Source organism: Myotis myotis, unplaced genomic scaffold, assembly GCF_014108235.1.
Source record: "Myotis myotis isolate mMyoMyo1 unplaced genomic scaffold, mMyoMyo1.p scaffold_m19_p_2, whole genome shotgun sequence".
NCBI lineage: Eukaryota > Metazoa > Chordata > Mammalia > Chiroptera > Vespertilionidae > Myotis > Myotis myotis.
The window spans coordinates 136,030,231-136,054,743 of NW_023416324.1; the positions used below are offsets into that span (position 1 = coordinate 136,030,231).

At 41.0% G+C, this 24,513-nt stretch overlaps 1 protein-coding gene across 3 annotated transcripts in view; it reads left to right on the top strand.

The window, feature by feature from the left end:
• The window catches only part of ZBTB11 (zinc finger and BTB domain containing 11), a 33,408-nt gene extending 11,334 nt beyond the window's left edge, over positions 1–22,074 (top strand). For 2 of the 3 annotated variants that reach the window (XM_036347350.1, XM_036347352.1), the window contains 8 exons: positions 4,884–5,725; positions 5,959–6,138; positions 12,780–13,025; positions 14,433–14,577; positions 15,858–15,975; positions 18,042–18,200; positions 18,312–18,487; positions 19,831–22,074. In XM_036347350.1, the coding sequence (XP_036203243.1) occupies positions 4,884–5,725; positions 5,959–6,138; positions 12,780–13,025; positions 14,433–14,577; positions 15,858–15,975; positions 18,042–18,200; positions 18,312–18,487; positions 19,831–20,354 (2,390 nt within the window). In that variant the 3' untranslated portion in view covers positions 20,355–22,074. The remainder of the gene's footprint in view (positions 1–4,883; positions 5,726–5,958; positions 6,139–12,779; positions 13,026–14,432; positions 14,578–15,857; positions 15,976–18,041; positions 18,201–18,311; positions 18,488–19,830) is intronic. The other variant, XM_036347351.1, reaches the window with a different exon arrangement.
• Positions 22,075–24,513: the final 2,439 nt, after the last annotated feature.

Consider the following 24,513-nt stretch of genomic DNA (forward strand, 5'->3'; position numbering starts at 1 on the left):
AAATTTCCACATGTATTTGGTACTGGCTCTAAGTTTTGCTCTAATCTATTGGCTGTTTCTTCCTACTCTCTTTTTAAATTTTTTTTATCCTCACCTGAGGGCATGTTTCTGTGGATTTTTAGAGAGGGAGGTGGGCAGGGGGAGAGGGGGGAGAGAGAGACAGAGAAAGGTGGGCACCCGGATAGGGGATTGATCCTAAAACCTTTTCGTGTATGGGACAACACTCCAACCAACTGAGCCACCCTCCAGGGCTTTTCTACACTCTTAGAATTTGGTCTTAATTACCTGAGCTTTATAATAAGGAAAGTTTGCCACCTTTATTATTCAGGTGGGTTTTAGTTATTTAGAACCAATTGCTATTCCATATAAACCAGCCACTCAACCTGTGGGTCGCGACCCCTTTGGTGGTCGAATTACCCTTTCACAGGGGTCGCCTAAGACCATTGGAAAACACATATATAATTACATACTGTTTTTGTGATGAATCACTATGCTTTAATTATGTTCAATTTGTAACAATGAAATTGGGGGTCACCACAACATGAGGAACTGTATTAAAGGGTTGCGGCATTAGGAAGGTTGAGAACCACTGAACTGTCAAAGCAGCTCCTCAACTTCCACAATAAGAAAATAATGTATTTTGATAGAGACTATAATAAAGTTTTAGAGATTTATCCAACAAAGGCCTTATCTTTTGCTATATTCCAAGGTACTTTATACTTTTTGATACATTCTCACTTTATATTCTGTGTTTCTTTTTTTTTTGTTTTAAATATATTTTATTGATTTTTCACAGAGAGGAAGGGAGAGGGATAGAGAGTTAGAAACATCGATGAGAGAGAAACATCGATCAGCTGCCTCCTGCACACTCCCCACTGGATATGTGCCTGCAACCAAGGTACATGCCCTTGACCGGAATTGAACCTGGGACCCTTGAGTCCACAGGCTGACGCTCTATCCACTGAGCCAAACTGGTCAGGGCTATTCTGTGTTTCTTAATCTCTCTTTCATAATTTGTTCATTTCTTTGTAGATTATCCTGAAAAATTCCAGTTCACTCACTCTTTAGCTGTGTCTGATTTGCTATGAAATTTATTGAGTTTTTTTTATCCCAATTTGTGTTTTCCATTTTAGAGGTTCTTTTTAGTTTTATTTCAGATTATCCGTTTTAGGGAGCTACTTTTTTTTTTTTTTTTTAATATATTTTATTGATTTTTTACAGAGAGGAAGGGAGAGAGATAGAGAGTCAGAAACATCGATGAGAGAGAAACATCGATCAGCTGCCTCCTGCACATCTCCTACTGGGGATGTGCCCACAACCCAGGTACATGCCCTCGACCGGAATCAAACCTGGGACCCTTGAGTCCGCAGGCCGACGCTCTATCCACTGAGCCAAACTGGTTTCAGCTATTTTTTAAATTTAATTTAATTTATTTTTTGTTAATCCTTACCTGAGGATATTTTTCCATTGGTTTTTAGGGAGAGTGGAAGAGAGAGGGAAAAACAGAAACATTGATGTGAGAGAAACACATCGATTAGTTGCTTCCTGCACGCCCCACACTGGGGATCGAGCCTGCAACCGGGCAATGGGCCCTGATCAGAATCGAATCATAGCCTCCTGGCTCATAGGTCAATGCTCAACCACTGAGCCACACCAGCTGGGCGTGTTGTCCTTTTTTTTTTTTTTTTTAATATATTTTATTGATTTTTTTACAGAGAGGAAGGGAGAAGGATAGAGAGAAACATCGATGAGAGAGAAACATCGATCAGCTGCCTCCTGCACACTCCCCACTGGGGATGTGCCTGCAACCAAGGTACATACCCTTGACTGGAATCGAACCTGCGACCCTTGCGTCCACAGGCCGATGCTCTATCATGTTGTCCATTTAAAAAAAATTTTAATTTTCATAAAAACATATAATATAAAATTTACTAACTTGGTCGCTCAGTTGGTTAGAGCATCATCCCCATAGCTAAGGTTGCAGGTTTGATTCCGGTTAGGAATCAAACATTGAATGCATAAATAAGTGGAACAACAAATCTATTTTTATCCCCCTTCCCCTCTTCTTCTCCTCTCCTCTCCCTCTAAAATCAATAAATAAAAAGAAGCCCTGACTGGGTTGTTCAGTGGTTAGAGCATCAGCCTGCAAAACAGGCTTCCAGGTTCGATTCCCTCTCAAGGGCAAGTATCTCACTTGCAGGCTCAACCCAGATTGGGGTGTGAATAGGAGGCAACCAACCGATATATCTCTCTCACATCTATGTTTCATCTTGCAAAATTACCCGTTTCCTTTTCATTTACAGAGTGTGTATATATATGTATGTAAAAAGGCTAGGGGTAAAAACAGAATACCAAAATTAACTGTCTTATCTTTTTTTTAACAGTAAGATTATGAGTGATTTTTTAATTTTGTTTTCTTATTTTGTGTGTGTTTTATAGTATTTTTAAAAAGTGATTCTTTTTTTAAAAAAAGATATTTTATTATTGATTTCAGAGAGAGAGATGGAGAGAGAGATAGAAACATCAATGATGAGAGAGATTCATTGATCCTCTGTGCCCCATACTGGGGATCGAGCCCACAACTCAGGGATATGCCCTGACTAGGAATCAAACCATGACCCCCTGGGTCATAGGTTGATGCTCAACCACAGAGCCATGCCAGCTGGGCTGTTTTATAGTATTTTACAGTAAACATAACTTGTAGCTTTGAAAAAATGGTTTTAGATAGTCCAAGTGTTATTTGGAGCAGTGTTAATTCTTTTGTGGAAAAATTTTCTTATGGCTTCAAACTTAGAAATTAAAAAGATACTAGATAACAGACCAGCATACATTATTTTGTTGGTATGTGTGTGTTTTTTAAAGAAATATTCTTTCTATCCAGCTGGTGTGGCTCCGTGTTTGAACGCTGACCTATGAACCAAGAGGTCACAGTTCAATTCCTGGTCAGGGCACATGCTGAGGTTGCAGGCTTGATCCCCAGTGTGGGGCGCGGCTGATCAATGAATCTCTCTCATCATTGATGTTTCTATCTCTTCCCCTCCCCCTCCCTCTCTAAAATCAATAAAAAGTATATTTTTTAAAAAAGAAATATTCCTTCTTTCTTCAAGCTATTTAACTTGGTCTCATAATTTGTAGCAGGATTAATATGGTTATAGCCTATTTAATTACAGCTTTCATTGGAATGGCAGAAATAGCCATGATGATAATGTTGATGTATAGTTCCCTCAGTTTCCAACCTGATCCTAATGTATCTCAGCTTATGGCTTCCATGTATACTTATGCATCCCGTCTGCCTATGTAAAAGGACAGCATTTTATGTAGCTTGAGTCAAAACTGAATAACGCAGCAAATGTGTGTTTTTAAAGGTTGCTTTGGCTCTCTCGTGTTTTTTAAAATATATTTTTATTGATTTTAGAGAAGAAGGGAGAGGGAGGGAAGCGGGGGGGAGAGAAACATCAATGATGAGAGAGAATCATCGATCCACTGCCTCCTGCACGCCCCCATCTGGGGATGGAGCCTGCAACCTGGGTATGTGCCCTTGACTGTAATAAAACCTGGGCTCTTCAGTCTGCAGGCCTGTGCTCTATCCACTGAGCCAAACCGGCTAGGGCTGGCTCTCTTTATTTTAATAAAAGATCTCTAAGACAGCCCAGCTGGTATTGCTCAGTGGTTAAGCGTCAACCTATGAACCAGGAGGTCACAGTTTGATTCCCGATCAGAATACATGACCAGGTTTGGGGCTCGGTCCCTGGTGGGGGAAAATCAATGAATCTCTCTCATCATTGATGTTTCTGTCTCTTTCCTTCTTCCTTCCTCTCTGAAGTCAATAAAAAAATATTTTAAAAAGATCTCTAAGATAAATTATATATGAAAAGTAAGGCACAGTAGAGTGTAATAAGATACCTCCTATAAAAAAAGGGGAGTAAGAATATTTGCTTGGCTTTATAAAGAAACTCTGGAAAACTATACAAATTCTTAAAAATTCTGGTTATGGAGATGGAGTTAGACATCACTATAATTTTCTGATTTTTGAATCATGACTATATTAAAATGGCTTTTGAAAGCAAAGTACTGAGAACTTAGAAAAGAAATAAACTGATCTTATTTTTTCAGATAAAATAGGAATGTAATACCTCATGTGTACAGTAATTATTTCATTCCTTAGACTAGGAATAGGCAAACCATAGCCCAATTCTCTTTTCCCTCGTTTTTTTGTAAATAAAGTTGTATTAGAACACAGCCACACCCATTTGTATATGTGTTATCTATGACTACTCTTTCTAGCTATAATGACAGAGTTGAGTAGTTGCAACAGACATTTTATGGCCTGTACTATTAATTATCTGACTCTTTACAGAAACATTTTGCTAGCCTCCTGCCATATACCTTGTTTTTAAATATTTAGTAGAACTCATTGTTCACAATAAAATTTTTATATGGACTTCTATTAAAATATACAAGCTATACATATGAAGTGAGTTAGGAGACAAGTTGGTTGAACCCTGCCTACTCACCTGCATCCCTCTCTTTTTTTACCCTCCATTCTCCAGCAGCTGTTTCTTGAGGGGAATTTGAGGAACCCCCGGGGTTCTAAGGAGTACAGTTTGAAAATGACTGCCTTACAACAACTCTTTGAGGTAGTAAGTCTGATATTATTTTCTATTTTAGGTATTGAGAGACTCGGCTTATAGAAGTGAGTTAGTCAAGGCTTAATAAACAACCAGAACACAAAAACAAATCCAGGGTGTTTAATTGCAGAATAAATGGTCATGTTTGCCTTTATATTCTATTTTATATTGTTATAATCATGTATTAATTGTTCTTACAAGGTGTGTTAGTGGTGATTTGACTTTTTTGTCCCCCATCTGTCTTGTTTCATATAGGTTTCTGTAAAGCAAGCTTCCTCCCTTTACTGGAATTTGCCTATACTTCTGTGCTAAGTTTTGATTTCTGTAGCATGGCTGATGTAGCCATCTTGGCTCGGCATCTCTTCATGTCAGAAGTTTTAGAAATCTGTGAAAGTGTACATAAACTAATGGAAGAGAAGCAGCTAACGGTATATAAAAAGGGTGAAGTACAAACAGTTGCATCTACCCAGGACTTACCAGAACAAAACGGAGGTCCAGCACCTCCTGTGGTTAACAATGAGGGAACCACCACAACTTTACCTACTGACCTTGGGGATTGTGAAATTGTACTGTTGGTGAATGGAGAAGTGCCAGGAACTGAGCAGCATGGAGAGCTCAGACAGCGGCCCGAGCCCCAGGTCTCCGCAGAGGCTGAAGCTGCTCTGTCACCTTCACCTGCAGGCTGTGCAACTGATTCTCACCCTGAAATGGAGTCTGTTGATTTAGTAACAAAAAACAACCAGACAGAACTAGAAACTTCAAACAGTAGAGAAGGTAGCACAGTTTCTAATATTTATCCTAAACTCTCCAAAGAGAATGTAGTCAGTGGCTCTCCAGAAAACAGTGATATGGGAAATGATACATCAAATGAGGATATCTGTGATGAAGACATTCCAGAGCATAGACAGAACCTTGGCCAATCTTTAAAAGATCAGGAAAATCTAGTTGCAAAGACAGACCTCAGCCCTGATGATGATACTTATAGAAGCAGGCTTCGACAGCGTTCTATTAATGAAGGGGGATATATTCGACTACACAAAGGAATGGAGAAAAAGCTGCAAAAACGGAAAGCCACTGCCAAGTCAGCAGTTCAGCAGGTATGATGAAGAGTTGGCATTTGTAGTTTTAGCTTTAATTTGAAAGCATTCTATGGGTAAACTTATGCCTATGGTGAAAATTATGGGATGAAGGAGGATAAGTACAGGAAAGCAACTTAAACTTTTAAATAACAGTATAATAAGATATGTGAATTTGCAATATTTATGATTCATGACTTAAAAGTAAAAATGATTAATATTTACTTAGATTGTGTTTTCTATCCCTTACTTAGGTAGCCCAGAAATTAGTTCAAAGAGGAAAAAAGATGAAACAGCCAAAGAGGGATGCTAAAGAGAATACTGAAGAAGAAGCATCTCATAAATGTGGGGAATGTGGAATGGTTTTTCAGAGAAGATACACGCTTATAATGCACACACTGAAACATGAAAGATCTAGAGATTACAAATGCCCGGTAAGTATCTGGGAAACTAATTGAAGATGGTCTAACGTCATGATAAGTGGAATCTAACTTATTGCTTCATTGTTATTCTGCCATTTGTGTTCTATGTGTTTGTCCCCCTTGTCCTCCTATCTAATAAAAGAGAAACATGGTAATTGGTGTACGACCGCTACCCTTCCCATTGGCTAATCAGCGAGATATGCAAATTAACTGCCAGCCAAGATGGCGGCCGGCAGCCAGGTAGCTTGAAACTAACATGAGGCTTGCTTGCTTCAGTGACGGAGGACTCCAACGTTCCCCGCCTGCCTTGCCGGCCTCTGAGCTTGCAGTTTAAGAAACATTGTAACAAATATAGAAGCTAAACAAAACCCCAGAAACCTGCTTTCAGTGAGCCCGGGATCTTAGAGCTAGAGTTATACATTGTTTCGATTATAGAACACAAACAAACCAGATACCTTCTTTCAGCAGCAGAGGCCTCAGAGCTGGAGCCAGAGCTAAAGCGGGCCCAGAATTAAAAAAAAAAAAAAAAAAAGGAGCAGTTGGGAGCTTCAGTCGGCCTGAAAACAGCACCCTTAGCCCCTCACCCAGACTGGCCAGGCACCCCAGTGGGGACCCCCACCCTGAAGGGTGTGTGACCAGCTGCAAACAGCCATCATCCCCTCACCCAGGCTGGCCGGCACCCCAGTGGGGACCCCCACCCTGATCCAGGACACCCTTCAGGGCAAACCAGCAAGCCCCACCCATGCACCAGGCCCCTATCCTATATAGTAAAAGGGTAATATGCCTCCCAGCACCGGGATCAGCGGAGCCGCGAGGCCTCCCAGCACCGGGATCAGCGGAGCCGAGAGGCCTCCCAGCACCGGGATCAGCGTGACAGGGGGCAGCACCCAAACCCCCTGATCGCCCTGCGGCTCTGTGTGTGACAGGGGGCAGGGCCACAACCTCCCTATCCGCCCTGCTCTGTTTGTGACAGGGGAAGGTGCCCCAACCCCCTGATCAGCCCTGCTCTGTGCCTGATAGAGGGGAGCTCCCCAACCCCCTGATCGCCCTGCGGCTCTGTGTGTGACAGGGTGCGGCGCCCCAACACCCCCCCCCCCCGGCCCCCACCCCACGAGCCCTGCTCTGTGTGTGACGGGGTAGAGCCATAACCTCCCCATCGGCCCTACCCTGAGTGTGACAGTGGCGGCGCCCCAACCCCCTGATCGGCCCTGCTCTGTGGGTGATAGAGGGCGGCGCCCCAACCCCCTGATCCGCCCTGCCCTGAGTGTGACGGGGAGGTGCCCCAACTCCCGTATCGGCCCTACTCTGTGAGTGACAGGCGGGAGCTCCTCAACCCCCTGATCGGCCCTGCTCTGTGCGTGACAGTGGGGAGCTCCCCAACCCCCTGATTAGCCCTGCTCTGTGCGTGACGGGGAAGCGCCCCAACCCCCTGATTGGCCCTGCTCTGTGCATGACAGGGTACAGAGCCCCAACTCCCCTGATGGGCCCTGCTCTGTGTGTGACGGGGTGGCGCCGCAACCTCCCCATCGACCCTGCCTTGAGTGTGACAGGGGGCGGTGCCCCAACCCCCCCAGTTGGCCCTACCCTGAGCGTGACTGAGGGTGGCATCGCAACCTCCCCATCTGCCCTGCTCTGTGCATGATAGGGGAAGGCGCCCCAACTCCCCAATTGGCCCTGCTCTGAGCCCGACCAGGGGCTGCACCTAGGGATTGGGCCTGCCCTCTGCCACCCGGGAGCAGGCCTAAGCCAGCAGGTTGTTATCTCCCGAGGGGTCCCAGACTGTGAGAGGGCACAGGCCGGGCTGAGGGATCCCCCCTCCCCCCCGAGTGCACAAATCTTTGTGCACCAGGCCTCTAGTATTACTATAAGAATCATTTTCTGATTTGTACTTGTATTTCTTTAACAAAAAATATATTTAGTGATGTACTCTACTTCCTCCTCATACCCATGAGACAGTAAAATTATCATTTTAAAAATGTAAGTTCTTGCCCTAGCTGGTTTTGCTCAGTGGATAGAGCATTGATCTGTGGACATAAACATTCCAGGTTTGATTCCAGGCATGGGCACATGCCCAGATGTGGGCTCGATCCCCAGTGTTGGGCATGCTGGATGCAGCCAATTAATGATTCTCTCTCATCATTGATGTTTCTATCTCTCCCTTTCCCTTCTTCTCTGAAGTCAATAAAAATATATTTAAAGAAAAGAAAAGTTTTCCAGCAGGGCACACGCAACGTCCATGGAAGGAAAAAATAAATAAACTCAAAGAGAATAGGAGAGGAGACCTTAGCAACTAAATTCTAGACCAGTGATGGCGAACCTTTTGAGCTCGGCGTGTCAGCATTTTGAAAAACCCTAACTTAACTCTGGTGCCATGTCACATAGAGAAATTTTTTTATATTTGCAACCATAGTAAAACAAAGATTTATATTTTTGATATTTAACAAAGAAAAATCAACCAAAAAAATGAGTTCGCGTGTCACCTCTGACACGCGTGTCATAGGTTTGCCATCACTGTTCTAGACTTTGATTCAACAGATTATTTAAAAGGGCTCATTGCCAGGCTTTCAGTGGGGAAAGCTAAGAAACACTCAAAATTGTATTTTTGATGCGGGTGTTGAAGGACTCAAGTAACACACTTACCTATTGTATTGCAGAACTACCAAACAGCTTAGGAATTAGTATTACTAGCTACCTTAAAAGTAGAAGTGATTCTGGTTGTTAGAAAGTCTTTTTGAGAGGCAATTAAGTCCCCAACACCACTCCCTCAGACAAAGATTCATCCTTTACATTCAAGAAAAGAAAATTATAATTGCTCTGGGGAACACTGTGTATAGAGAGGGTAAACATACTATACCCAAAACAAGGAAAAGTAAAAGCTTGCATACTAAATATTAAGATTTTTAAAGTTGTCTTTCTCTAATCAGTTCTCAGCATGTTAACAGTCAGGTATTTAACTTGAACGCAAAAAGACTTCAGAGATGAGAAATCCAAAACCCATAAACAAAAGACCTAAAGATACTTCTAACTAAAGCCTGTGGGTGGCAACCCACTCCCCCACTTACACAGAAATTCCAATCAATCTTTTTAATATCTTATTCTGGAATGTGAATGGACACCAGGGATAATCAGATTCATGATAAACATTTCAAGAGGAAAACAACTTTGAGGAATCCAAGACTACGCAGAGAGAAGAAAACTTAAACAAATTTAAAAAAACCCCAGACTTCCAGTGAAGATGGTAGGTGTGTTACTTGAGTCCTTCCACAGCCGCATCAAAAATACAGAACAACCATCATTCAGAACCCCCTGAAATCTAGCTGAATAGAAGTCCTACAACTAGGGATTTAAAGAAGCCGCCACCTCAAGATTGAGAGGAGGGACAGAGATGCAGAACAGGCTGGTCTCACACCCACATGTGGGAGTTTCAAATCAGGAAGGATGGCCTGGCTGGTGTGGCTCGGTTGGGCATCATCCCTGCACCAAGAGGTTTCTGGTTTGAGTCTTTTTTTTTTTTTTTTTTTTTTTTTAATATATTTTATTGATTTTTTTACAGAGAGGAAGGGAGAGAGATAGAGAGTTAGAAACATCAATGAGAGAGAAACATCGATCAGCTGCCTCCTGCACATCTCCTACTGGGGATGTGCCCGCAACCAACGTACATGCCCTTGACCGGAATTGAACCCGGGACCTTTCAGTCCGCAGGCCGACGCTCTATCCACTGAGCCAAACCGGTTTCGGCTGGTTTGAGTCTTGAGCAGGATACATGCCTGGGTTGTGGGCTTGACCTCTGGTAGGGGGTGTGTAGGAGGTGGCAGATCGATGTTGCTCTTCCATCAATGTTTCTCTCTTCTCCCTTCCTCTCTCTAAAAAATCAATAGCCCTAACCGGTTTGGCTCAGGGGATAGAGCGTCGGCCTGCGGACTGAAGGGCCCCAGGTTCGATTCCGGTCAAAAGCATGTACCTTGGTTGCGGGTACATCCCCAGTAGGGGGTGTGCAGGAGGCGGCTTATCGATGTTTCTCTCTCATCGATGTTTCTAACTCTCTATCTTTCTCCCTTCCTCTCTGTAAAAAATCAATAAAATATGTATTTTTTAAAAAACATAAATAAATGCCCTAGCTGGCTTGGCTCAGTGGATAGAGTGTCAGCCTGCGGACTAAAGGGTCCCAGGTTCGATTCCAGCCAAGGGCACATGCCTGAGTTGTGGGTTCTATCCCCCGCAATAGGGGGCGTGCAGGAGGCAGCCAATCAATGATTCTCTCTCATCATGTTTCTATCTCTCTCCCTCTCTGAAATCAATTAAAGAAATATATTAAAATAAATAAATAAATAAATAAATAAATAAATAAATAAATAAATAAATAAAATAAGTAAAATTGGGAGGGATATCTTGGCTGCAGAGGTCCCCCCTGAGGAGTAAGAGGTCCCAGCCTCAACCAGATACCCAACCCAGGATTCTAGTGCCAGAAAGAGGACTGGCTATAAAAACCAGGGGGGAGTGTGGCTGAGTGGAATGGAGGGCTGCCAGAATCCCAAGCAGTTCCTCTTAAAGGATCTGAACTCAGACTCAGACTCACTTTCTCTGAGCTCCAGTGCTGGGGCAGCAGCTTGAAAGGAACCAGGGATATACAGGGAGGAACTTACTTTTCTTTTTTGGCACCAGGATGAGAGCTTTCTGTCAGACAAAAGTATTAGTAGAGCCCCCACACCCATACAGCTGACAGATAGGCATCATATCTGAGATTCCATCAACCTGGCTCACACTGTTTGCCCTGCCCTGGTGATTCCTTGAGGCTCCCTTCACCCAACTTTCAGGCCCATCCAAGCCATTTCCAGTGGCTTTTCCATACAACTGACCCCTCTTGCCTCCTGCTTCAGACTTTCCTAAAAACTCTCAAGCAGCCCCTATATAGTCCATGCCTCTTGCTAAGTGCCACAGGCCCATCACTAGCTGCAGCCTGCTTTGGTTCACAGTTTGGTCTCTCTTGGACATCTCCAAGGCCAACACAAGTAGCAGCCACCTGCAGATCTCTCTGTAACTATGCCCCAAGCAGGGCATAGATGATGGTTGACTTAGCACCACAGCCAGTGCACTAGTTGGACAGCTTCAGACCATACCTGATTATAACCCTACCACCTCTGTGAGAGACACACTCAAAGGGGGGAATCAGTGAGCACCAAAGCCCCACTGAAGGAGGTCCTGCTCTGTAAGGTTGACTTGTGCACAGCAGCTAGTCCTCACAGCCATTTGTCCTGGGGGTCATTCCCTCCCAGTGATGCCAACAGCAATCAAAGCTCAATTATAATGGGACAGCGCACACAGCCCACAGAGGGACATACTTAGAGCACCCAACTCGGGTGACTAGAGGATGCTTACTATATAAGGCCATTCTAAGTACAGGAGATACAGCAGCTCTACCTAATAAATAGAAACAAACATAGGGAAGCATCCAAAATAAGGAGACAAAGAAACAGGTTCCAAATGAAAATAGGAAAAATCTCCAAAAAAAGAGGTAAATGAAATGGAGGCAAGAAAACTACCAGACGTAGAGTTTTTTGAAAATGGTTATAATGATGCTCAAGGTACTTAGAACTTGTAAGAACTTAGTGAGAACTTCAACAGCATGAAAAAGGACATAGAAACCATAAAAAGGAAACAGAAATGAAGGATACATAACTGGAATGAAGAATAATTTACAAGAAATAAATAGTAGGTTAGATGACAATGAGAATCAAATAAGTGATTTGGAACACACGGAAGCAAAAAACACCCAATTGGAACAGCAAAAAGAGAAAAAGATTTCAGAAATATGAAGATAGTGTAAGGAACCTCTGGGACAACGTCAGGCACATCGACGTTTGCATCATGGGGGTGCCGGAAGGAGAAAGAGAACAAGAAATTGAATTATCTATTTGAAAAAAATAATGATAGAAAACTTCCCTAACCTGGTGAAGGAAATAGACATACAAGTCCAGGAAGTACAGAGAGTCCCAAACAAGATGAACCCAAAGTGGCCCACACCAAGACACATAAGTAAAATGCAAAAAAAGACTATGATTCTCTCTCATCATTGATATTTCTCTCCCTCTCTCTTTCTCTCTGAAATCAATCAAAATACATTTTTTAAAAAAACAATACTTAAAAAAATAAGTTTTGTAAATGATGAGAATATGTAAGTTTGATTTCATGAATCCCCAGTAACTACTGGATAATATCCAACAACCATCACAGTTTTATTTTTCTACTTTTTCAAACCCCTAATTTTGCTCTACCTAACAACTATTAATACTCCTGTAATGATAGCATTCTTCCGTCTTTGTCTCTGTCCTACAATTTCTTCAAAACAGACCTGTCCGCCTCAGTGAGGCCTTTCTTTATTGTTCAGATTACTCCTTCTTAAATATTTTACCTTTATTTACATATAAATTCTGTTTCTGTGGCTAGATTATAAACCTCTCCAGAGTAGAGGCTGAGCCTTACCCTTTGCATCTTTATAATCTGGTACCTAACTTACTGTCTTTTACATAGTCTATGTGTTTATTGATTCATATAATTGTAACATAGAAATGGGAAGTTGACATATGAGTCAAGTTTCACTTAACATTTGTAATGAAATTACATTTAGACAGAATTTTGTTTACTTTTTCTTTTAGCTGTGTAAAAAACAGTTTCAGTACAGTGCCTCCTTGAGAGCACACCTTATTCGACATACCAGAAAAGTTGCACCCTCTTCATCGTCTTCCAATTTCACATCTAATGAGGCATCAGGAACATCGTCTGAGAAGGGCAGAACCAAACGAGAATTTATATGTTCCATATGTGGAAGGACATTACCTAAATTATACTCTCTTCGAATACATATGTTAAAGCACACTGGTGTAAAGCCACATGCATGCCAGGTAAAGCCATAACATTTATTTTGTTATGTAAAGAAGATTGGAATTTAAGTGGTGATAAGACTGGTTGATTCTGGAGTCACCCTTACTCTTAAAAAATGTCACAAGGAATTCTATGACTTTTTTAGTTTGTTGTCTGGATAAAGGGTGATTCCTAATTGTGTTCTTTAATTTGTTGTTTAATTTATTGTAATTTGAAATGAATCTATTTAGGATGTTCATGGAATTCATTAAGATTCAGGGGATGTATGGGTGAGAATCATCATCCCAGTCATCGCTTAGCCTTCAGCAGGACTAATCTGGACTCAAAAGGAACCCAGGGTTTAGACCAGCCGTGGGCAAACTACGGCCCGCTGGCCGGATCCGGCCTGTTTGAAATGAATAAAACTATTGAAAAAAAAAAGACCGTACCCTTTTATGTAATGATGTTTACTTTGAATTTATATTAGCTCACACAAACACTCCACCCATGCTTTTGTTCCGGCCCTCCGGTCTAGTTTAAGAACCCATTGTGGCCCTCGAGTCAAAAAGTTTGCCCACCCCTGGTTTAGACAAATCTTCGCAAAATCCTGCATGCACTATGTATCCGCTAGTGTTGAGAAGGTCTGAGGGTACAAATGTCAAAATATGACTCCTAAGTAAATAATTCTGTGATTAGCCAACTTTAGGCTATTCTCTCTCTCTCTCTCTCTCGCTCGCTCGCTCGCTCGCTTTTTGTTTTGTTTTAGCTTTTTGTTATGTGAGAATACAATACAATACAAGAGAATAAAAGAGGTCCTATGTACCCTTCATCCAGATTCAATAGTTATCAACATAGGGTCCGACGTCAAACTAAGTATTAAATTGGCCTCTGGTCCTCTAGTATAGCACTACTCAGAATGTGTGGTCTATGGGAGATAACTACAGAAATGAGAATAAGCTTTTAAAAACTGTTATGGCAATTTGACGTTGCTGTGACATTTTTATTGTATTTAACAAAATCTCTTCCCCAGTGGATTGCGGTGGCCTGGGAGAGGGGAGGAGAGACTGGTTCTTCATCACAGAGTTTGAGAAGCACTGTTCTAGTTGGTGTAGCAGGAAATTAGTATATATATTTTTTATTGAGCTTCCATATCTCTTTTAATATAGCTTATATACTGTTTAATCTCTCAAAGACAGCATAAGGTTTTTTTTGTACTGCTTTGAGCTCTGCCAGTGATCACATGGGTATAAGAAAAATAGCAACATTTTGGAATCAGAAGATCAACCAGCTAATATCTTTGGCATTTGTTTCAACTTTCACTTTGTTATTTTGTTTAAAATTTAAATTTTTGATTTAAAGTGGCATACAGGTTTCTCCGTCTTCATTCTTCAGAACCAACTTCTATCTGCTTTTCTGTTTTACTGTTTTAAATACCTGTGCTGTCTTAGGTCTGTGGAAAGACTTTCATCTACAAGCATGGTCTAAAATTACACCAGAGTCTCCATCAATCACAAAAGCAGTTCCAGTGTGAACTATGTGTTAAGTCATTTGTTACCAAACGGAGTCTTCAAGAACATATGAGTATTCACACAGGTAATGAGGAATTTATATAGACATAATTTCTGAGTGGGGCAAAAGTAGGTTTATAATTGTGAGTATGGGGAAGAGTTTATTCTTGTATTATTTATTAATTACTATATTATTTTCCATAGGAACAACTGTAAACCTACTTTAAACCCACCCTGTGTATATTATATATTACTAATTTACTATTATATTGATTATGCTGTGATTATTTCAGAAATCATATTGATATACTGATGGCTATATGTGTGCAGTGTTTCATTAATGAGAGTAAAGCTAAAAGATCTTATTAAATCTAGTTTTAGAGCTATCTTATTTGTGTAAAAATATTCATTGTTTCCCTCAGTATAGAAAAATGCATACTGAATATTAAATCATGTGCAATTTATTTACTTTTTAAATATATTTTTATTGATTTCAGAGAGGAAGGGAGAAAGAGAGAGAGAGAGAGAGACATCAATGATGAGAGAGACTCATTGATCTCTCTGCACACCCCACTTTGGGGATTGAGCCAGAAACCTGGGCATGTGCCCTGACCAGGAATCGAACCATGACCTCCTGGTTCATAGGTTGATGCTCAACCACTTAGCTACACCAGCCGGGAAAATCATGTGTAATTTAGATAGAGGCACCTAAAGAAATGGACATGCTTTTAAAAAGTTACGCAGTAGGCAAATGTAACTGTCAACATGCTTTGTGTCTTATAATTTCATTAGAATTTTTATTTTACAAATGCTTATTTTCAAATGCTCAAAGCAATTATGTGGAAATGGCTGATGAAGGGTAGATATCTCCTCTAGAACTTGTATTCAACTCTTACTATTACATTCCAGATGACTATGAAGTGTAGCACATTCTTGGGCGAGCAGTAGCCTTGCTAGCACTGTAGTTGAGAGGAAATAGGGATTTTTTGAAAAATTTATTTTATTGATTTTTTACAGAGAGGAAGGGAGAGGGATAGAGAGAAACATCAATGAGAGAGAAACATCAATCAGCTGCCTCCTGCACACTCCCCACTGGGGATGTGCCTGCAACCAAGGTATATGCCCTTGACTGTAATCAAACCTGGGACCCTTGAGTCCGCAGACCGACGCTCTATCCACTGAGCCAAACCGGTCAGGGCAGGAAATAGGGATTTTGATGTGGTTTGTTGTTATTCTTAGAAGGTGGCTGCCAAATGTTTTATCTTCCGTGTCCCTTTGATAGAATAACCTCTGAAATATGAAATAAGATATTCTATTGGAAGAGCACATGATTGTTGGATTTGTGACATGGTTTTATTTTTATAGGAGAGTCCAAGTACCATTGCTCAGTTTGTGGAAAGTCTTTTCACAGGGGCTCTGGACTCAGCAAGCACCAAAAGAAGCACCAGCCAAAGCCTGAGGTTCGAGGCTATCACTGCACTCAGTAAGTGTTTAATGGGTGAACCATTCAATTATGTTCATGCTAGATTTGTTTGAGAGTTGTTTTCAGAAAAAAATATTTGAGGTGGCTGTAGTTGATAACCACCTGCATTGTATAGTTGAAATTTGCTAAGAGAGTAGAACTTACACACACACACACACACACACACACACACACACACACACACACGTGTGTATCCAAGGGGCTAGATGTGCTAATTAACTAGATGGAGGGAATCCTTTCACAATGTAGTATACATATATCAAATCATCATCATTTAAATAGCTTTAAATTTTTTTGTCAATTATACCTCAATAAAGCTGGAGAAAAAAGAAAATATTTCAAAATAATATTAAACTGTTTCTTCTTGATTTTAATCCCTTTTTTGCCTAGATATTTCTACTTATTATTTTTAAAAGTTTTATTTAGATATAAATCACATACCATGCAAATCCCCATTTAAGATGACTTAGGCTGCCCACCTGGCTTATGGGGGTCACTGCTGCCGCAGCCCTGGAGCCAGAGGTCCAGGGGGCCTCCCCCCAAGTCAGGGCCCCCGGCGTAGGGACTACGCCCCTCCTGCCATCCCGTGTCCAAGCTGGACCATAGGCACCTGGGTACTCCAGAAGGCACATGAGACAGCCTTCCTCTCCTGGTTTCTAAATGGCCTCCTGGCATCCAGCATCGGGGTGATCCTTCATGCAGAGTGGCATGGGTTGCAAAGCTGCCTCTGGCTTCTTCCTGCTGGGCTGCCTGTGGGTGGGGGTGTAACCACAGGCGTGGGCATCGATCTGGCCCCTGGCCTGCTCTGGGCCTGTGCTGTGGGCATCCACATGGGTCAGCTGGAGCTGGACATGGACTGGTGCCCGTTGAAGCTGGCGGCTCGAGTGAGCAGCAGGCCTGGGGGAATGGCCTGGTGCTTGACACCAGTCCAAGGACCAGGACATTAGAACCTGACCTTCCACCACAAAATAAATATACAGGACTTAAAGAGAGTCTTCAAATACAGTACCTGGCACCATGTGGTCTGTAGGGAAGAATGATCCCTGGGGCAGCCAGAGTTTCTCAAAGTGCTGGGCCCTCTGCTAGTCATCCTTCCTTTTAGACTCCTTTTCTTTCTGCCTCTCTTGATTTTCCCAAAACCACCTGAAATTGTTTTTTTTAATTGAGGTAAAATTCATGTAACACAAAATTCATCACTTTAAAGTGTATAATTCAGTGGCTTCTAGTATATTCACAGTGTTGTGCAAGCATTGCCACTTTCTTTTTTAAAAATATGTTTTTATTGATTTTTAGAGAGAGAGGAAGTGAGAAAGATAGAGAGATAGAAGCATTGATGAGAGAGAAACATTATTGATCATTGGCTCCTGCACACTCCTTACTAGGGATCAAGCCCATAACCCGGGCGTGTGCCCTGACCAGGAATTGAACTGTGATATCCTGGTTTATGGGTTGATGCTCAACCACTGAGCCACACCAGCCGGGCAGCATTCCACTTTCTAATGACAGAATGCCTTCAGCACTCAGTCAGGCAGTTCACAACTGTGTCTTGGCTTGCTGAGTCAACCAGAGGTGAGAGCTTAGGGCCTTTTCAGGTCTTTCCTGAGTGTGTGCACAGCCCTGAGAAAGTGTGTGGACTTCTAGATTCCCAGGAATACGTGAGAGTTTTTCAAGTCCCTATTCCCCAAAGCATTTTTCCTCCAGTTGACAGGCTGAGTCAGTTGCTCCATCCTTATAGCTAATGTGAGGGCTACTCCCAACACATGGAGAGAGAATGGGAGATGGTAAAGAAGGAGATCAGATGGGACTGAGGAGGAGACAAAAAGCATATGTCCTCTCTAGTAACCTTTGGGAGGTCTGCATGATTCTTTCTAAAAGTTTCTAGGTAGGGCCAAAAAAACTTAACATCCTGCGGCCTTATTACAGGGTTGGAGTACTAGTGAACTCTTTTGTCTTAAATTGGGATCATCTTGTGGAGTTCTAGAAACCCAAGAATATACTAAATTCTTGGAAGCTTGTTTTAAAAGAATAATATGATCCAGTTGGGTGATTGAATTTTATTATTGCAGATGTGAAAAAAGTTTCTTTGAAGCTAGAGATCTTCGTCAGCACATGAACAAACATCTTGGTGTGAAGCCATTCCAGTGCCAATATTGTGATAAGTGCTATAGTTGGAAGAAAGATTGGTATTCCCATGTGAAATCTCATTCTGTCACTGAACCTTACAGGTGAGTAAATCTGAGGAGGATCAGAAATATATATAATTTTTTTTCACACACCTATACTTGGATTAATTCTTATGGATGCTGATGCTTTTAATCCCCCCCCCCCTATTTTAGATGTAATATATGTGGCAAAGAATTTTATGAAAAAGCATTGTTCAGAAGGCATGTAAAGAAAGCTACCCATGGGAAAAAAGGAAGAGCAAAGCAAAACCTAGAACGGGTGTGTGAAAGATGTGGAAGAAAATTCACTCAACTGAGAGAGTATAGGAGACACATGAACAATCATGAAGGTAACTATATAGCTATATAATATAGATAAATATATAGAGAATAAAAGACAATCCAATACTGATACTCCTTTTATCAATCCTCTCATTTATTACCTCACCTTCCTTGGTAAGAGATGTATTCCATATCATAGTTTTTTTCAAGTGATAGAGGTGATTCTAAACCTGAGTATCTAACATAGCTTAATATTCTTTATCAACATTTTCATGGGCTACTTGGAGCCTGTTTTCTTTTCTTTTAAAAAAAAATATATATTTTACTGATTTTTTACGGAGAGGAAGGGAGAGGAATAGAGAGTTAGAAACATCAATGAGTGAGAAACATCGATCAGCTGCCTCCTGCACACCCCCTACCGGGTATGTGCCCGCAACCAAGGTACATGCCCTTGACCGGAATCAAACTTGGGACCATTGAGTCCGCAGGCTGACGCTCTATCCACTGAGCCAAACTGGTTAGGGCTCTTTTTTTAAATATAGAAGCTCAATGATGAGAGAAAATCATTGATTGGCTGCCTCCTGCACCCACAACCCGGGCATGTGCCCTCCTGGTTCATAGGTCGATGCTCAACCACTGAGCCATGCCTCTGTTTTCTTATTCTAGGATTATAGGATTGCTGTGAAGGTCAAGTCAGACTTTGCATAGAAACTCAGAATTGCCTCTCAGTAACTTCTATCCATGTGCACTTCTGAGAGAGATTATTTTACAGAATCTCGTTTATTCTAAGGTGAACCATTAGGTCCTAAATTAAAAATTGCCACCCTAACCGGTTTGGCTCAGTGGATAGAGCGTCAGCCTGCGGACTCAAGGGTCTCAGGTTCAATTCCGGTCAAGGGCATGTACCTTGGTTGCGGGCACATCCCCAGTAGGGAGTGTGCAGGAGGCAGCTGATCGATGTTTCTCTCATTGATGTTTCTAACTCTCTATCCCTCTCCCTTCCTCTCTGTAAAATATCAATAAAATATATTTTTTTAAAAATTGCCATAGTTGCCGAAACCGGTTTGGCTCAGTGGATAGAGCGTCGGCCTGCGGACTGGAGGGTCCCGGGTTCGGTTCCGGTCAGGGGCATGTGCCTGGGTTGCGGGCATATCCCCGGTGGGAGATGTGCAGGAGGCAGCTGATCGATGTTTCTCTCTCATCGATGTTTCTGACTCTCTATCTCTCTCCCTTCCTCTCTGTAAAAAATCAATAAAATATATTAAAAAAAAAAATTGCCATAGTTAAGATAGAAAGACTTATGGACTACTGTATTTTAATAAAAGCATTATTTATTAGGCAACTTTAATATATTTTGGTACTTGCACACCTCACCACACAGACACCATCTCTTCTCTTTTTTTTTTAATAGGAGTTAAGCCATTTGAGTGCTTAACATGTGGAGTGGCTTGGGCTGATGCCCGATCTCTAAAACGCCATGTCAGAACACATACTGGTGAACGGCCCTATGTTTGCCCTGTGTGCAGCGAAGCCTACATAGATGCTCGGACACTCCGAAAACATATGACCAAATTCCACAGAGATTATGTGCCTTGCAAAATTATGCTGGAAAAGGATACCCTTCAGTTTCATAACCAAGGAACTCAAGTGGAGCATGCTGTTAGCATCGTAACAGCAGACATTCATGAACAGGAAAGCAGTGATCCTCAAGAACTTGAGACCGTGGTAGTGACAGGAGAAACTATGGAAGCTCTTGAAGCCGTTGCAGCTACTGAAGAGTATCCATCTGTATCTACACTCTCTGACCAAAGTATTATGCAGGTGGTTAATTATGTGTTAGCACAACAGCAAGGACAGAAGTTATCTGAAGTTGCAGAAGCTATTCAAACTGTTGAAGTAGAGGTGGCACATATTTCAGAAGCAGAAGGAATATAGTAATGGAAATTTTAAAAAGTGACATCTCATGTATACTGAACTCACAGAACATTTGTTTACAATACTATGTGACTCTCTACCTAGATTTTGTATGTGAAGATTCTGGGCTGTTTGATGATGTTTTAACATTTCTGATTGGTTTGTCCAGCTAAAGTCCATTTACTGTAAAGAAATTGAAAATATCTGTTTGATGGCAGTGGTTTATTATGGTATACATTTTATGAATTAATGTGTGTAAAGGATTATAGTAAATGAAAAACTGTACAGTTTCATTTGCATTTTGACATTGTTATATACTTTGAGTTTAAAAGGCTGCACCAGTAAGCTTTTCTTCTCTTTTGTTCTCAAAATATAGAAGATTTGTGATTTCATTTGCCTTTTTATAGATTTAAAATTCTAATATAAAGCATTTTAGTCAGATGAATAAGTATATTACATTTTTTAAATGCTTCAAATCTGTGATTCTTGATTTACTATTTATTTTAAGCCCTTATAAGTCAGGGATTCTTTATTTTATTTTAAAGCACTTAATGAGTTACATATTGTAATCAAGTTTGCACAGTATACTTATCTATTTGGGGCACCTTTAAATGAATAGCTAATTTTAAATATGCCATTAAAATGCATGAAATGCCTATTAAAGCCTTACTATACTCTCTCTTCAAGGCAAGTAAAAGACCATAAAACAAAGAATACTGTTATTAAGCTCTGTTGATAAAAAAATTTCTCCTGGATAACAATACATGGGCGGGGGTGGGGTGTGGAAAAAAACTAATTCTTTTGCTGAAAAATGAACAAGTTAAAACTAGGTTTGGTTTGTTTGCAGCTTTTGTATCATGTTTTCTTTTGTTTGTTGTTTTCTTCCCCGCCCCCCCCCTTTTGTTTTTGTTTTTTTTTGGTATCATGTTTAATTGTTCAATTTTGTTGAAAAATTGCAATTTAGAAATAGGATAACAATGTGGGCATCTATGGTGGTCCTGTGGATATCATATAATTAATTGTACAATAACTTCAGAATATTGAAAAGTCTTCAATTCCGTTCTCATTATAGTATACTACTACTTAAAGTAATTATGGTCCACCAAATTTTTGAAAGTATATTATTATAAAAAGTTACCTGAGATTTAAATTAATTTGTGTTTTTGATTTTTAAATTCCCACCTTAAGCTATCTTATTTTTTTATTTTCTGATTTTCAAAATAACCATTTCTCTCCTCTGGGAAGCTACCACTCAAGCTATAATTGTTAAAATCAAACATTTAAGTATTAAAAGCTAATATAAGGTATAAAATTAAGATTATAAGCAAATCATATGTAAATCATTCCTAAAGCACAGGAAAATAATGTGCCTTGATGTACATATATTAAGATACTTATCCAGTTCACTTTAAAAATGGCTTCATAGATAAAGAATTAATGTGATGCCATGCATGCATTATACTTGTATATGTAATATTTGTATTCGCAAATTTCCCATTATTTCAATAGTTGTGTGGCTGTCAGTTTTAAGTGAATTGACACACAATCTATAACTCTTATGATGGCTGTTTGTTTATTGTATCTTTTGGTTAGTGAAAATGTATTTCAACCTAAAATTTGAAATTGTGTCTTTTATGTTTCATTCCCACCATTGTTATTAGATTTAGTTAATTGTACATGGCCATTGATGTATGTCATAAACATGTAAATAAAAGATGTTGAATCTTGTTTAAAAGCATAAGCTTTGGAGTTGAGCTGGTCACTATTTTCAATTCATAAATCAGTTGCTGTTATTTTATCTGTTACCAAGTTAATCTATTTTTTAAAGGGAAGAGGAATTGAACACATGAAAAAAGAACCATTTGGGGAGCACATAATACTAAAACTTCTTCTTGCTCTTAAACATAATCTAATCACAAAATTTAGTGTGACTGCCAACTTTGGATAATTCAAATGTGTAGAATTACATAAATTGCATGTAGAAATCAGTGTTAAATTTCCAAAAATACAGTTTTATATTATCATATTTATAAGGATTTCTTTTTAGAAATGCTTTGTTGTCAGATGACTTTCCCCAAACTGTGTGGGTATCCCCTGGTTAAATTTGCTTGTTACTGCCCTAGCTGGTTTGGATCAGTGGATTGAGCGTTGGCCTGTGGACTGAAGGGTCCCGGGTTTGATTCTGGTCAAGGGCACATGCCTGGGTTGTGGGCTCAATCCCCAGTAGGGGGCATCGTTCAGGAGGCAGCCAATCAATGATTGTTTCTCATCGATGTTTCTATCCCTTCCTCTCTCAAATCAATAAAAATACATTATTAAAAATAATTTGTTACTACTGCTGCTGCTAAGCAGTTTGTATCCTTGCTGTCACTGATGTGTATGTGTCAATGGAAATGAATTAACTGTGTTAGCTAGTTTGGCTCAATGTATAGAGCATCAGCCTGTGGACCAAACGGTTCCAGGTTCGATTTCGGTCAAGGGCACATACGGCAGTTGCAGGCTTCCCCTTGGTCAGGGCACATGCAGGAGTCAACCAATCAATGTGTCTCTCTGACTTTCCCTCTCTCTTCCACTCTCTAGAAATCAATGGAAAAATATTCCCGGGTGAGAATTTTTTTTAAAAACATTCTAAATGGTGAAATATTTAAATTTTTTCTATGATTGAAAATAAGACCCATCAACAACTTTGCAAAATTCCCTTATTAATTTAAATAGTTTGGATTGTCTACTTACCTAATTATGTCATCTACAAATAATGACGTATTTCTCCTATTTCAATTCTAGCTTGCCTTATTGCTCTGTATTGGATGTCTAGTACAATGTTAAAAAATGTAATAGTGGCCTCCTTGTCTTTTTTCCAATCACAGAGTGAAAATCAGCTACACATGGTGGGGTAGATAGCTTCAGGGTGGGGGGCTTATTGCCAAAAAACCAACCATGTGAATAAGAGGTTTGAACTTAGGCAACCACTGCCCCCAGCCTCCAGGGGAGTGGAGAGAGTGGCTGGAGATTGAACTCAATCAGTGTGATCACTAATGCATTAATCCAATCAGTCATGCTCATGAAAGGAAACCTCAACAAAAACTTACGAGGCTCAGAGAGTTTCCTGGTTGGTGAATCAGTGGGTGGCTCACCCTGAAGGGACAGAAGCTTCTGCTCTGAGATAAGGCCTGGGTAAGTGCGGTTGAGAGGTTAACTCCCTTCTGCCCTCCAACCCCCACTTGTCCAACAGAGGTTCTTATTTGGGCAAAGTGAGCTGAGAAGACAGGCCTTGACCACCCTTGTGTCTGTCCATGAGGAGGTGGTTCCAAGCTGAGAGGACCTCAGGCTGCTGCCATCCCTTCTACCAAATGTTCGGTTTGCAGAGTAGTGTGTCACTCAGAAACTTGCCAATGTCCCCACCTCCAGATTCAGAACCCTGGCTCAGAGACTTTGCCAGGAGAGAGGAGCAGACTGTAGAACAGAGAGCTCCTAATCTCTTCCCAAAGACTGACTTTATTTGCAATGGAGTCTGAAGACATGGAAGCCTAAGGGGCACTCTCGAGCTCAGTGGAGGTTAAGGTGAGAGGCAATTGGGAGGAGATTCAAGATACATGATAAGCTGAAGGCCTGTTAGTGTGTAGGACAGAACCAGGAAATGAAACAGATGGGAGGAGCCCTCCTGGAATCAGAACACATATTGATCTCAGAAATTATTATTAAAAAATATTTTTTTGTTGATTTCAGAGAGGAAGAGAGAAACATCAATGATTAGCGAGAACCATTGATTGACTGCCTCGCACGCCCCCTACTGGGGATTGAGCCCACAACCCGGGAATGTGCCCTGACTGGGAATCAAACCATAACCTCTTGGTTCATAGCTCGATGATCAACCACTGAGCCTGCCTGCTGGGCAGACATTATTTTTTCAAAGGAACCACAATGTGATTATATTGACTAGTTTGTAACTTATTGTCCTAATAATCTAATCCCAGGGTGTTATTCAAAATAATTTAGCAATTAGCCAGCAATTAGTGGTTTTTAGTAGCTGGGTGGGATCATGGAAAGAGAGGAAGAAAGCACTATCAAAATCATTGTCGCCGTAACAGGTTTGGCTCAGTGGATGGAGCGTCGGCCTGCAGACTGAAGGGTCCCAGGTTCGATTCCGGTCAAGGGTATGTACCTGGGTTGCGGGCACATC